The 13,533-nt window shown below is 46.4% G+C and overlaps 1 protein-coding gene across 1 annotated transcript in view; it reads right to left on the reverse strand.

Moving 5' to 3' along the window:
* Nucleotides 1-11,122, reverse strand: part of SLC45A2 (solute carrier family 45 member 2) — a 39,891-nt gene extending 28,769 nt beyond the window's left edge. The window contains exons 1-2 of the mRNA XM_048850456.2: nucleotides 10,607-11,122; nucleotides 9,560-9,736 (exon numbers count right to left, since the gene is read on the reverse strand). Of these exons, the coding sequence (XP_048706413.2) occupies nucleotides 9,560-9,736; nucleotides 10,607-10,988 (559 nt within the window). The 5' untranslated portion in view covers nucleotides 10,989-11,122. The remainder of the gene's footprint in view (nucleotides 1-9,559; nucleotides 9,737-10,606) is intronic.
* Nucleotides 11,123-13,533: the final 2,411 nt, after the last annotated feature.

Raw genomic sequence — 13,533 nt, forward strand, 5'->3', positions numbered from 1 at the left:
TCCTTTCTAATGTATCTACGCTGGATCCTTCATCAGGATTCAGTCAGAGGCTCCTTTGCCCGTATGAGAGTCCTACTGAGCTTATTGGGACTCCACATAGGAGGAGTCAGATCGAAGCAGATCCCAGTGCAGGCTTAGGGCCTTCATATCTATTTGTATCTCTACCCTTTTTTAAATGGATTCAGACCTGATACAGGGCATGTAACTGCGTGTCTAGTTCTCTATGTATATAAAATCTCCCCACTGTATTTTCCACTGCATGCATCCGATGAAGTGAGCTGTAGCTCACGAAAGCTTATGCTCAAATAAATTAGTTAGTCTCTAAGGTGCCACAAGTCCTCCTTTTCTTTTTGCAGATACAGACTAACACGGCTGCTACTCTGAAACCTGTCTAGAAATACAGTAACATTAGAAGAAAAAATGCTGGTCCAGAGATTATTCATACTAATCTTTGCCATATATACTGAGAGAGTAAAAGATATTTTCATTCTTTACCCATGGAAAAGTGTGAAACAGCAGGGATGTTTAATATTCTCTGCTGCCTGTTCTGCTTTTCCATTCATTCATTAACGCTCCTTCCTTTTTTTAGTTGGCAATTCTGTGCACAGTTAAAAGGAATCAATGTTTCCTTTACTAAGAACAAACGTCCATCTCGAGTTAACTAATTTTCCCTCCACTCCTGGATGGGAGAAGGGAGACTGTACTCCAACTTGTGATCGATCTTACACTGTAATATCTCAACCTAATCATCATTGAGGAATTAGAATTCTGTCTGGCTCTTAATACCAAAATTGACTCCTGCAGATCTCATTCCTGTGAATAATTCTGACTAACATGAGTAATCCCATTGACTTCCATGGCCTGCCTGTGTGAGCAAGGATTGCCTGTATGAGTAAAGGCTGGCAACACTGAGCTCTACAATATATTAACTAATCTGAACCAGAGAGAAAAAACACCAGTATGCACCAACTCATTAACCATTACAATATTCCTATATGCTAGATACTGTAATATGTGGGGTTTCTCCTCTGCTCTACTCAAGTTAGAAAAAATAATCTAGAGATTTCCTCAAAAATGAAAGAGCAGGTATGCAAAGAAACTCTGTAAAATGACAGAGTAAACATTTAAATTTGTGTACCGTTACATTAATGTGTAATCCTTTGCAGAGTAGTGTGATAGGAGTCTATTTTCTTTAGAGGCTGCTAAAATCCAGAGTAGAATTTTCTTTTACTCTAGTTTTGTGTTAAATGATTTCAACCAAAAAAACCACATTTTTTTTCCTGAGACAATACCTAGTAATTAGTGAGTCTCCATGAATCAGTTAATGTTTGTAATGTGCTCGAAGATGAGAAGCTTCACAGAATGTAATTATTTGATTATTACTACTACTGCCTACAATTTTTGTAAATCAAGCTTTCAGAAAAACCTAAGATCAATAGAAATATTGCCTTGGAAAAAAATTCCAAAGGAAGCTAGTTTTTAAACAAATAAACATTCTTTTGCAGTCCTCACATCCCAAACATGTTAGCACTGAGACCAAAAACTTTAAGGGACTATCAACAAAAAGTGAAAACGACTTCACTGATTTTCATTATCCCAGAGGAGAAAAAGGCTAAAGATAATGTGATAAACTCAGGACAGACAGCTGCAAAGGGGGGGGGGGGGGGCAGGGTAGAAAACAGTCCCAGGAGGGGTAGGAATCCCAGAAGGGGGGGTAACTACAGGTCAATCAGGTTCAGCTGAGAAGGGAGTTCCCTGAGATCAATTAGGATCAGCTGATTCCAACTAAGGGCTGCCTGAGACCTTTTTTTAAACCCTCTATTGTTGGGAGAAGCGGGGGAGGGGGAGTCAAGCTGCCAGTAGGCAAGGAACAGCAAGCCTCACCAGGAGGGGAGGTTGCATTCCGTCCCATAAGGGAGAAAAACCAACCTAAAAGACTGGCTGAGAGAAGGAGCGGACTGCCCCTGTGCAGCCAAGAGGGACTGTTTTACCCCAAGCCCGTCTCACCAAGGCTAAACAGCTGAGTCTGGTGAGACCAAGAAGGTGCCTTGCCACAATAAATAAATAGCATAAGCAGTTCAAAGTACGTTGCAAATGAAATCCTGTCTCCACTGAAGTCAACAGCAAAGCTACTGCTGACTTCAAAAGGATCAGGAGTTACCTTGAATTTTTAAAATTCTCTTATTTTTTTAGTACTGTACAGTATTATCAGTAGCATAAGGTAAATGTGTTTTGCTAACACAGTACAAGGCTCTGATCCTGCAAGCTGATCTATACAGGCAGACCTCCTATGCCCTTACTTACCCCATAATGTGATCTTACTGTTACCATTGTCCTTCCTTTCCCTCCCTTGACTGATTATAACCCTTATTCACTGTGTTACGTTGACTTTAGACTGTGTGCCTTTTGGCACAAGGATTGTATCCTTGCTTGATCTGAGCCTAAAATACTTCTGGACACATGAAATATCACAGATGATAATGATTAAGCTGAGAATGTCTTTTTTGAGGAAAATGGTCCTCCCTCTTGTGCAGCATTGAATAAGATTAATATTTGGAGTCTGTTTCATCACAGATCAGCATCACTCACAAATGAGACTTGCAACTGCACAACTCAGCATTTGGCAATTAGGCTCTTATTATGTCATATGAAAAAACAACCTAAAAGAGGAAGGGATGCATTTAATGTACATGCTATAGAGACTCACGTCTTCATTTGCACATAACTAACAGTTGTGCTCTTTGTCAAACAGCTTCTATCTAGGTATGTGTAATGGATGAAAGGGACTTAGCCCTGGTCTACACTAGGACTTTAGATCGAATTTAGCAGCGTTAAATCGATTTAAACCTGCACCCGTCCACACAATGAAGCCCTTTATTTCGACTTAAAGGGCTCTTAAAATCGATTTCCTTACTCCACCCCTGACAAGTGGATTAGCGCTTAAATCGACGTTGCCGGCTCGAATTTGGGGTACTGTGGACACAATTCGATGGTATTGGCCTCCGGGAGCTATCCCAGAGTGCTCCATTCTGACCGCTCTGGACAGCGCTCTCAACTCAGATGCACTGGCCAGGTAGACAGGAAAAGAACCGCGAACTTTTGAATCTCATTTCCTGTTTGGCCAGCGTGGCAAGCTGCAGGTGACCATGCAGAGCTCATCAGCAGAGGTGACCATGATGGAGTCCCAGAATCGCAAAAGAGCTCCAGCATGGACTGAACGGGAGGTACGGGATCTGATCGCTGTTTGGGGAGAGGAATCCGTGCTATCAGAACTCCGTTCCAGTTTTCGAAATGCCAAAACCTTTCTGAAAATCTCCCAGGGCATGAAGGACAGAGGCCATAACAGGGACCCGAAGCAGTGCCGCGTGAAACTGAAGGAGCTGAGGCAAGCCTACCAGAAAACCAGAGAGGCGAACGGCCGCTCTGGGTCAGAGCCCCAAACATGCCGCTTCTATGATGAGCTGCATGCCATTTTAGGGGGTTCAGCCACCACTACCCCAGCCGTGTTGTTTGACTCCTTCAATGGAGATGGAGGCAATACAGAAGTAGGTTTTGGGGACGAAGAAGATGATGAGGAGGAGGTTGTTGATAGCTCACAGCAAGCAAGCGGAGAAACCGGTTTTCCCGACAGCCAGGAACTGTTTCTCACCCTAGACCTGGAGCCAGTACCCCCCGAACCCACCCAAGGCTGCCTCCTGGACTCAGCAGGCGGAGAAGGGACCTCTGGTGAGTGTACCTTTTAAAATGCTATACATGGTTTAAAAGCAAGCATGTGAAAGGATTACTTTGCCCTGGCATTTGCGGTTCTGCCTTTGCAAAAGGTTTCTGGGGAGGGCAGCCTTATTTCGTCCTTCATGGTAGGACACTTTACCACTCCAGGCCAGCAACACGTACTGGGGAATCACTGTAGAACAAAGCATTGCAGTGTATGTTTGCTGGCATTCAACCAAAATCCGTTCACGCGGTGGGAGGAGGCAAAATGCGACCTTGTAACGAAAGCACATGTGCTATGTATGTAATGTTAACTTTCAAGGTTTACCCTGAAAGAGTGTAGCCACTGTTTTATAAAATGTGTCTTTTTAAATACCGCTGTCCCTTTTTTTTTCTCCACCAGCTGCATGTGTTTCAATGATCACAGGATCTTCTCCTTCCCAGAGGCTAGTGAAGCTTAGAAAGAAAAAAAAACGCACTCGCGATGAAATGTTCTCCGAGCTCATGCTGTCCTCCCACACTGACAGAGCACAGACGAATGCGTGGAGGCAAATAATGTCAGAGTGCAGGAAAGCACAAAATGACCGGGAGGAGAGGTGGAGGGCTGAAGAGAGTAAGTGGCGGGCTGAAGAGAGTAAGTGGCGGGCTGAAGACAGGGCTGAAGCTCAAAGGTGGCGGCAGCGTGATGAGAGGAGGCAGGATTCAATGCTGAGGCTGCTGCAGGACCAAACCAGTATGCTCCAGTGTATGGTTGAGCTGCAGCAAAGGCAGCTGGAGCACAGACTGCCACTGCAGCCCCTCTGTAACCAACCGCCCTCCTCCCCAAGTTCCATAGCCTCCTCACCCAGACGCCCAAGAACACGGTGGGGAGGCCTCCGGCCAACCAGCCACTCCCCCACAGAGGATTGCCCAAAAAAAAGAAGGCTGTCATTCAATAAATTTTAAAGTTGTAAACTTTTAAAGTGCTGTGCTTAAAGTGCTGTGTGGCATTTTCCTTCCCTCCTCCACCACCCCTCCTGGGATACCTTGGTAGTCATCCCCCTATTTGTGTGATGAATGAATAACGAATGCATGACTGTGAAGCAGCAATGACTTTATTGGCTCTGCAAGCAATGATTAAAGGGAGGAGGGGAGGGTGGTTAGCTTACAGGGAAGTAGAGTGAACCAAGGGGCGGGGGGGTTCATCAAGGAGAAACAAACAGAACTTTTACACCGTAGCCTGGCCAGTCATGAAACTGTTTTTCAAAGCTTCTCTGATGCGTACCGCGCCCTCCTGTGCTCTTCTAACCGCCCTGGTGTCTGGCTGCGCGTAACCAGCAGCCAGGCGATTTGCCTCAACCTCCCACCCCGCCATAAACGTCTCCCCCTTACTCTCACAGATATTGTGGAGCACACAGCAAGCAGTAATAACAGTGGGAATATTGGTTTCGCTGAGGTCTAAGCGAGTCAATAAACTGCGCCAGCGCGCCTTTAAACGTCCAAATGCACATTCTACCACCATTCTGCACTTGCTCAGCCTGTAGTTGAACAGCTCCTGACCACTGTCCAGGCTGCCTGTGTACGGCTTCATGAGCCATGGCATTAAGGGGTAGGCTGGGTCCCCAAGGATACATATAGGCATTTCAACATCCCCAACAGTTATTTTCTGGTCTGGGAATAAAGTCCCTTCCTGCAGCTTTTGAAACAGACCAGAGTTCCTGAAGATGCGAGCATCATGCACCTTTCCCGGCCATCCCACGTTGATGTTGGTGAAACGTCCCTTGTGATCCACCAGAGCTTGCAGCACTATTGAAAAGTACCCCTTGCGGTTTATGTACTCGGCGGCTTGGTGCTCCGGTGCCAAGATAGGGATATGGGTTCCGTCTATGGCCCCACCACAGTTAGGGAATCCCATTGCAGCAAAGCCATCCACTATGACCTGCACATTTCCCAGGGTCACTACCCTTGATATCAGCAGATCTTTGATTGCGTGGGCTACTTGCATCACAGCAGCCCCCACAGTAGATTTGCCCACTCCAAATTGATTCCCAACTGACCGGTAGCTGTCTGGCGTTGCAAGCTTCCACAGGGCTATCGCCACTCGCTTCTCAACTGTGAGGGCTGCTCTCATCTTGGTATTCATGCGCTTCAGGACAGGGGAAAGCAAGTCACAAAGTTCCATGAAAGTGCCCTTACGCATGCGAAAGTTTCGCAGCCACTGGGAATCGTCCCAGACCTGCAACACTATGCGGTCCCACCAGTCTGTGCTTGTTTCCCGAGCCCAGAATCGGCGTTCCACAGCATGAACCTGCCCCATTAGCACCATGATGCATGCATTGTCAGGGCCCATGCTTTCAGAGAAATCTGTGTCCATGTCCTGATCACTCACGGGACCGCGCTGACGTCGCCTCCTCGCCCGGTATCGCGTTGCCATGTTCTGGTGCTGCATATACTGCTGAATAATGCGTGTGGTGGTTAATGTGCTCCTAATTGCCAAAGTGAGCTGAGCGGGCTCCATGCTTGCCGTGGTATGGCGTCCGCACAGAAAAAAGGCGCGGAACGATTGTCTGCCGTTGCTCTGACGGAGGGAGGGGCGACTGACGACACGGCTTACAGGGTTGGCTTCAGGGAGCTAAAATCAACAAAGGGGGTGCCTGTACATCAAGGAGTATTTCAGGCAGGACTGCACGGAGGGTTCCAATAAGAAATGGTGCACCTAAGTTATCGTTGTTATTGGAACAAGGAGGTTAGCCTGGCCTCTGATTGATACATGGCTAGATTTACCTCGCTGCACCTTCTCTGTGAGTGACTGCAGTGTGACCTAGAGGAATGAGTCCCCTAGACAGGGGAGGAGGCAAATGAGTACAAAACAAATCTGGTCTATTTCTTGTTTTGACCCACTCCATCTATCTTTTACATCTTTGGCTGGCAGCAGACGGTGCAGAAGGACTGCATGCCATCCACATCTCATGGCTGCTTGGCAGAAGATGGTACAGTACGCCTGCTAGCCATCCCCATCTCTTGCCTGCCTGGCAGAAGATGGTGCAATACGACTGCTAGCAATCCTCATCTCTTGCCTGCCTGGCAGAAGATGGTACAGTACGACTGCTAGCAGTCCGTATCGCCTGCCTGCTCACCATAAGACGGTTCAATAGGACTGACTGCAGGACTAAAGAGAATGACCTGGTCAAGTCACTCCAAATTTAGTCCCTGCGCCCATGTCTGCCCAGGCGCTCCCAGCCGACGCGGCCAGGAGCACCTCGGACACGATGAGGACGACTACCAATCGTATTGCACCGTCTGCTGCCAGAAGGCAAGGGGTTGCTGCTACTGTGCAGCAAAGCCGTACCGCGTCTGCCAGCACCCAGGAGACATAGGGTGACGGTTACCTGAGCGGGCTCCATGCTTACTGTGGTATGGCGTCTGCACAGGTAACTCAGGAAAAAAGGCGCGAAATGATTGTCTGCCCTTGCTTTCACGGAGGGAGGGAGGGAACGGGGGCCTGACGACACGTACCCAGAACCACCCGCGACAATGTTTTAGCCCCATCAGAGCGCTCCATTGTGACTGCTCTGGACAGCACTCTCAGATGCCCGATTGTTTGCCATTGCTCTGACGCTGGGAGGGGCGCTTACAGGGTTGGCTTCAGGGAGCTAAAATCAACAAAGGGGGTGGCTTTACATCAAGGAGTATTTCAGGCAGGACTTCACAGAGGGTTCCAATAAGAAATGGTGCACCTAAGTTATTGTCCTTATTGGAGCAAGAAGGTTAGCCTGGCCTCTGATTGATACATGGCTAGATTTACCTCGCTGCACCTTGACTGCAGTGTGATCTAGAAGAATGAGTCCCCTAGACAGGGGAGGGGGGGGAAGCAAATGAGTACAAAACAAATCTGGTCTATTTCTTGTTTTGACCCACTCCATCTATCTTTTACATCTTTGGCTGGCAGCAGACGGACTGCATGCCATCCACATCTCATGACTGCTCGGCAGAAGATGGTACAGCACGACTGCTAGCAGTCCGTATCGCCTGCCCGCTCACCATAAGACGGTTCAATAGGACTGACTGCAGGACTAAAGAGAATGACCTGGTCAAGTCACTCCAAATTTAGTCCCTGTGCCCATGTCTGCCCAGGCGCTCCTGATCGACCTCACAGAGGCGACCAGGAGCACCTCAGACATGACGATGACGGCTACCAGTCGTACTGTACCGTCTGCTGCCACAAGGCAAGGGGTTGCTGCTACTGTGTAGCAATGCCGTACCGCGTCTGCCAGCACCCAGGAGACATAGGGTGACGGTTACCTGAGCGGGCTCCATGCTTGCCATGGTATGGCGTCTGCACAGGTAACTCAGGAAAAAAGGCGCGAAATGATTGTCTGCCCTTGCTTTCACGGGGGGAGGGAGGGAACGGGAGGCTGACGATATGTACCCAGAACCACCCGCGACAATGTTTTAGCCCCATCAGGCATTGGGATCTCAACCCAGAATTCCAATGGGCAGCGGAGACTGCGGGAACTGTGGGATAGCTACCCACAGTGCAACGCTCCGGAAGTCGACGCTTGCCTCGGTACTGTGGAAGCGCTCCGCCGAGTTAATGCACTTAATGCACTTAGAGCATTTACTGTGGGGACACACACACTCGAATTTATAAAACCGATTTCTAAAAAACCGACTTCTATAAATTCGACCTTATTCCGTAGTGTAGACATACCCTTAATCTGCAAAAAGCCCAAGTAATCAGGATCTATGAGAATAAAATGTAGGTGGGCAGGAAATCCCCCCAACTAGGGGCCAGGGCTCCAGGCACAGGATCTTTGCCAGTAGCCACTATTCCATCCTCAGGAACTGAACAACAATCATAGATGCCACAGACCACCTGGTCAGCTCCTATCATAGCCCTTCCGTACTGGCCTATCCAGAGCTAGCTGGAGACACTTTTAGTGCAGGCAACTTTCTGTGATCCCCTGTGTATCCTCAACACAGGACTTAAGGGGAACAGAGAGCCTTGCCCTGTCCTTCTGCACCATGAGTGAATTTCACACAGAAAATAAACATGTAACAAACTGAACCAAAACCCTGGACCCAAACACCCCCAAAATTTGTGGAAATTTGGATTTGACCTTAAAATGTATGGATCTATTAACTTCATCTTGGCCTCTACATCTATATAAGTTTCAGAGTAACAGCTGTGTTAGTCTGTACTTGCAAAAAGAAAAGGAGTACTTGTGGCACCTTAGAGACTAACCAATTTATTTGAGCATGAGCTTTCGTACAGCTCACGAAAGCTCATGCTCAAATAAATTGGTTAGTCTCTAAGGTGCCACAAGTACTCCTTTTCTTTTCACATCTATATAACAAGTTGGCCCCAACCTGTATCTGAATACCACTAAAGTTTGGGTCCAATCAATGCAGCTTAGGCATCTCTCCTTCTCTTTTTAATAAAGGAGTGTTATTCCTTTTATCTTCTGTGGACACTGAATCCAGATGATATTCACTAACTTTTGCCGGGGGGCGGGGGGCCAGATGGGAGGAATCAAAACAGGCTGCAAAACTCAATATGTCTTTTTTAAAAGTGGGGAAGGGAGAATGTTGGACAACTTTGTTCAGTCACCCTTAACCCTAGGTAGGAATTTTTGCAAATGTCACTTTTCAGTCTATGCCTGGAGCTTTCGGCAGCAGAATCCCTGCAGCTCTAGTCACAAGCTGACCTTTGCCAGAATAAAAGCCCAGCAACAAATCACTCGTGACTGAGGCATAGGATCAGATGATCAGTTCATTCAAGAAGATTAGAAGTGCAGTGAGAGGAAAAAACCGTACCGCTCACTCCCTGCCCCCAGAGACAGTGAGTGAGAGAAGGGGCTCTGCATACCTGTGAGGAGAGCATGGTAATGAAGACCCTTCTCTTTATCCTGATGAGAGCAAACATCAAATAAATATGCTTTGATGGGACCATCGATAAAGTCAGCTGCAAAATCAAAGAGCACTACGCCCAGCATGGTTATGACTATGGCCCAGGTCCGCTGCTTGCCTCGCTCAGGGCTCAAAGCTGCAAAAAGAAAAATAAACTGACTTTTACAACAGCCTCCCTACTTTGCAGTAGTTTATAGACTAAATGCAACAGAGCTGTGATTGTGAGAGTGATATTTTATTTCTCCCTCAGTGCCTGCAAACAGTATCTTCATACAGGCAGACACATCCCAGTTAAACCAGCTCAAGGGAAAGCTACCAGCACAGCAGACACGAGTTTCAAGAAATGAACTCTTCTCCTGAATAACCCATTATAATAGCAAAGGTAGCTTTCCACCTGGGCTGCTAAACTTCAATAGCTTACATCCTGAGCTGAAACATAATCGCCTCTAGGATGTTATTCTTACAGAGTTTTGCTCAAGATTTCCAATGCAAAATAATCCCCAAGGAGTTGTTTCTTATCTATTATTCACCAGCACTACACGTTCCTGAATTAAACACAGGCATGAATAATGACTTTATTTGCTATAACACCAACTCTGGTTTCGAGGTTTTGGAGCAGGGAGGTGGGGAAGGGCAATACTTATTCAGTTGCAGATGTCAGATTTGAACCATACAAATAAAATCTGTCAAATTAAACGAGTCATGTGTTAGCTCTTTAAATCTGTCTGGGCCTGGACATTATTGAGATGAACTTTGAAGCAACCGCACCCACATACAATAAATTGTACTCGCACAGACAGAGTACAGAACAATCTGGCAAATAACAGGCAGCATTAGGGTGGAACCTGGAAAAGATCATGTTGTTCCTCAGTTCTTTCAGTGAGACCTAGTCATGTGATGCTCCTGTTCTCACCTTTATTTACAGACAGAAAAAAACCTCTTTTCTTTCTGGTTCAAGAAGCAGGATGAGCTTTGTCTATTCGCTCAGCACATGCAGCTCACTCACCTGAGACCATCATGTCTCCATTGAGGTACAAAGCCATACCCAGCAACATCATAATGCCCAGAGCCAGGATGTAAGGGCGCCGCTTGCCCCAGCCAGAGGTGCAGTGGTCACTAGCTGATCCCACCACAGGCTGCAGCACAAAGCCCAGGATGGGGCTGATGAGCCACACCAGGCTGTAGAGGCTCTTGGGCAGCCCCACACTGAGCAGCACCGGGGTGACAAAGGCAGCTTCCACTGCATAGCAAAACTCCCGGCCAAGCATGGCCATGCTGTGCATAATCAGCCTGCCCGTGGGCTTTTTGACAGGCTCCACTGATCCCAAGGGGTTTCCTCCTGCCAAGGATTCCAACACAGCTTTTTCCTTCCCTCTGATGCTGTCCATGCCAGCAATTCACAGCTCAGATGGTGGTGGAAGTCCCCGACTGAAATCCTGTTTCATTAAAGTCATTGGACTAGCTAAGCCTGAAGTTCCTGTAAGTGGCTCAGAGAAGGTTTGTTCTAGTTCTGGATGACAGGAAGCCTGGCTCACATACTGAGAGGGAAAGGTCTGGGGTGGAGGAGGGGCTCACATACTTTCCTGCCTCTAAGATCACAAGTTAGGAAAGGGGGGGGTGGGGAAGTGTATGTGAAGATTAGCAGAACTGAGCTTCTGGCTATCTGGAGAGCTCCCAACTATCCATGAGTGAAGGATTATCTTTCCAGGGAAAGAAGAGATAATGGGTGCCCATGTCTCGTGGGCTGGGGCATAGGTTTGGCCTAAAAACAAAACTACTTTTACTGCTATAAGGCACTTATGATACAAAGCATGTAGGCCCACATCCTTCCATTCAGCAAACAGCCTGAATACTGGGTTGTGTGCTCATTCTCCACGGTAGTGGGAAGCCTGCTGAATAGCTGTAAAGTCACTTACGCTACTATGGGCCTAACATGCCCCCTCCAGAGATCCAGAGAAGAAGGATCCACAGAGCTATCTCCACTGTTCCTTTGACAGAGAACTGCTCCAGAACAGAGCTCCGTGTCAGATAGGTATTGTGCATGTCCTGCACAGTCCTCCCCAAAACTTGCACTCCCCTGGCTTTAAATGATCCACACAGGTTCTGCTGTCTGGAGGACCTCGGCACACACCCGGGGGGTGTGGAGATTTGCTCCAGAAATCACCTTTCCTGGTATGATTTCAAAGCACTTTACAAAGATAATTGTTATCACTGGCTCATAACTTGAAGTGCCAGAGCTGGGAAACAGAACCCAGATCCCTTGACTTCAAGTCCTGTGCTTTAACCACAAGGCCTTGCTCTCTAAAGGGAAAGGAAAGTCATTTCAAAAGTTTCCTTACCTGTTACTGATCAGGGATTATACACTGAAGGGATATTCCACCATTCATGTTTGCTCACATTTTGCATTTAAATAAACCATTTAGGGCAGAGACCATACTTCTTGTACCGAGTACACGATGGGCACTCTGATAATTTAAAGGAACTCTGTCAACTGGAAAAAAAACACCACACTTCTATCTGAATATTTTGTATTTATTATTGTTACGAGATCACTAGAAGTGAAAGAGCTACCTGAGCTACCAAATACAGGATAAATTAATCATAGAAATGTAGGACTGGAAGGGACCTCAAGAGATCATCAAGTTTAGCCCCCTGCACTGAGGCAGAATGAAACGAATCTAGACCATTTGTGACAGGTGTTTGTCCAACCTGTTCTTAAAAACCTCCAGTGATGGGGATTCCACAATCTCCCTGGAAAACCTAGTCCAGTGCTTAACTACCCCTAGTTGGAAACTCGTTGCTAGGAAAGTTTTTCTTAAATCTCTAACCTAAATCTCCTTTGCTGCAAATTAAGCCCATTACTTCTTGTCCTACCATCAGTGGACATAAAGAACAACTGATCACCATCCTCTTTGAAAAAGCCTTTAACATATTTAAAGATTTATCAGATCCTCCCTCAGTCTTCTTTTCTCAAGTCTAAACATGCCACGTTTTTTAATCTTTTCTCATAGGTCAGGTTTTCCAAACCTTTGATCATTTTTGTTGCTCTCCTCTGGACCCTCTCCAATTTGTTCAAATCTTTCGTAAAGCGTGGCATCCAGAATTGGACACAGTACTTCAGTTGAGGCCTCACCAGTGCCCAGTGGAGTGGGACAATGACATCCCGGGTCTTACATACAACATTCCTCTTAATACACCCCAGAATCTATTAACCTTTTTTGCAACTACATCACGTTGTTGATTCATATTCAGTGTGATGCACTATAACCTGTAGATCCTTTTCAGCAGTACTTCTACCTAGCCAGTTATTCCCAATTTTTGTAGATATGCATTTAATTTTACCTCCTTAAGTGCAGTACTTTGCATTTGTCTTTACTGAATTTAATCTTGTTGATTTTAGACCAATTCTCCAATTTGTCAAAGTTGTTTTGAATTCTAATCCTGTCCTCCAAAGTGCTTGCAAGCCCTCCCATCTTGGTGGCATCCACAAATTGTATAAGCATATGTTTCACTCCATTATCTAAGTCATAATGAAACGATTCACTAGTACCAGACTCAAGACTGACCCCTGTGGGGCCCCACTAGATACCACCTCCCAGTTTAATAGCAAACCATTGATAACTACTCTTTAAGTACAGTCTTACAATAAGCTGTGCTCCCACTTTAGACTAATTAACTCTCCCATTTTTTTTTCCAATTAAAACAGAGAAACCCACACCACTCAACTATAAACTAGGTCAGCACAGGTAACAAATAAATTGAACTGTGGGACAGGAAAGACCTGGAATATTTTGTCCGTGCAGCTCTTTATAGATAGTTGAGGTCTCAATGTTTTGTTTCTACTGTCTGTCTGTAATAGTATGATCATAGAATCATAGAAGATTAGGGTTGGAAGAGACCTCAGGAGGTCATCTAGTCCAACCCCCTGCTCAA

The sequence above is a fragment of the Caretta caretta genome, chromosome 5 (genome assembly GCF_965140235.1).
Source record: "Caretta caretta isolate rCarCar2 chromosome 5, rCarCar1.hap1, whole genome shotgun sequence".
Classification (NCBI taxonomy): Eukaryota; Metazoa; Chordata; order Testudines; family Cheloniidae; genus Caretta; species Caretta caretta.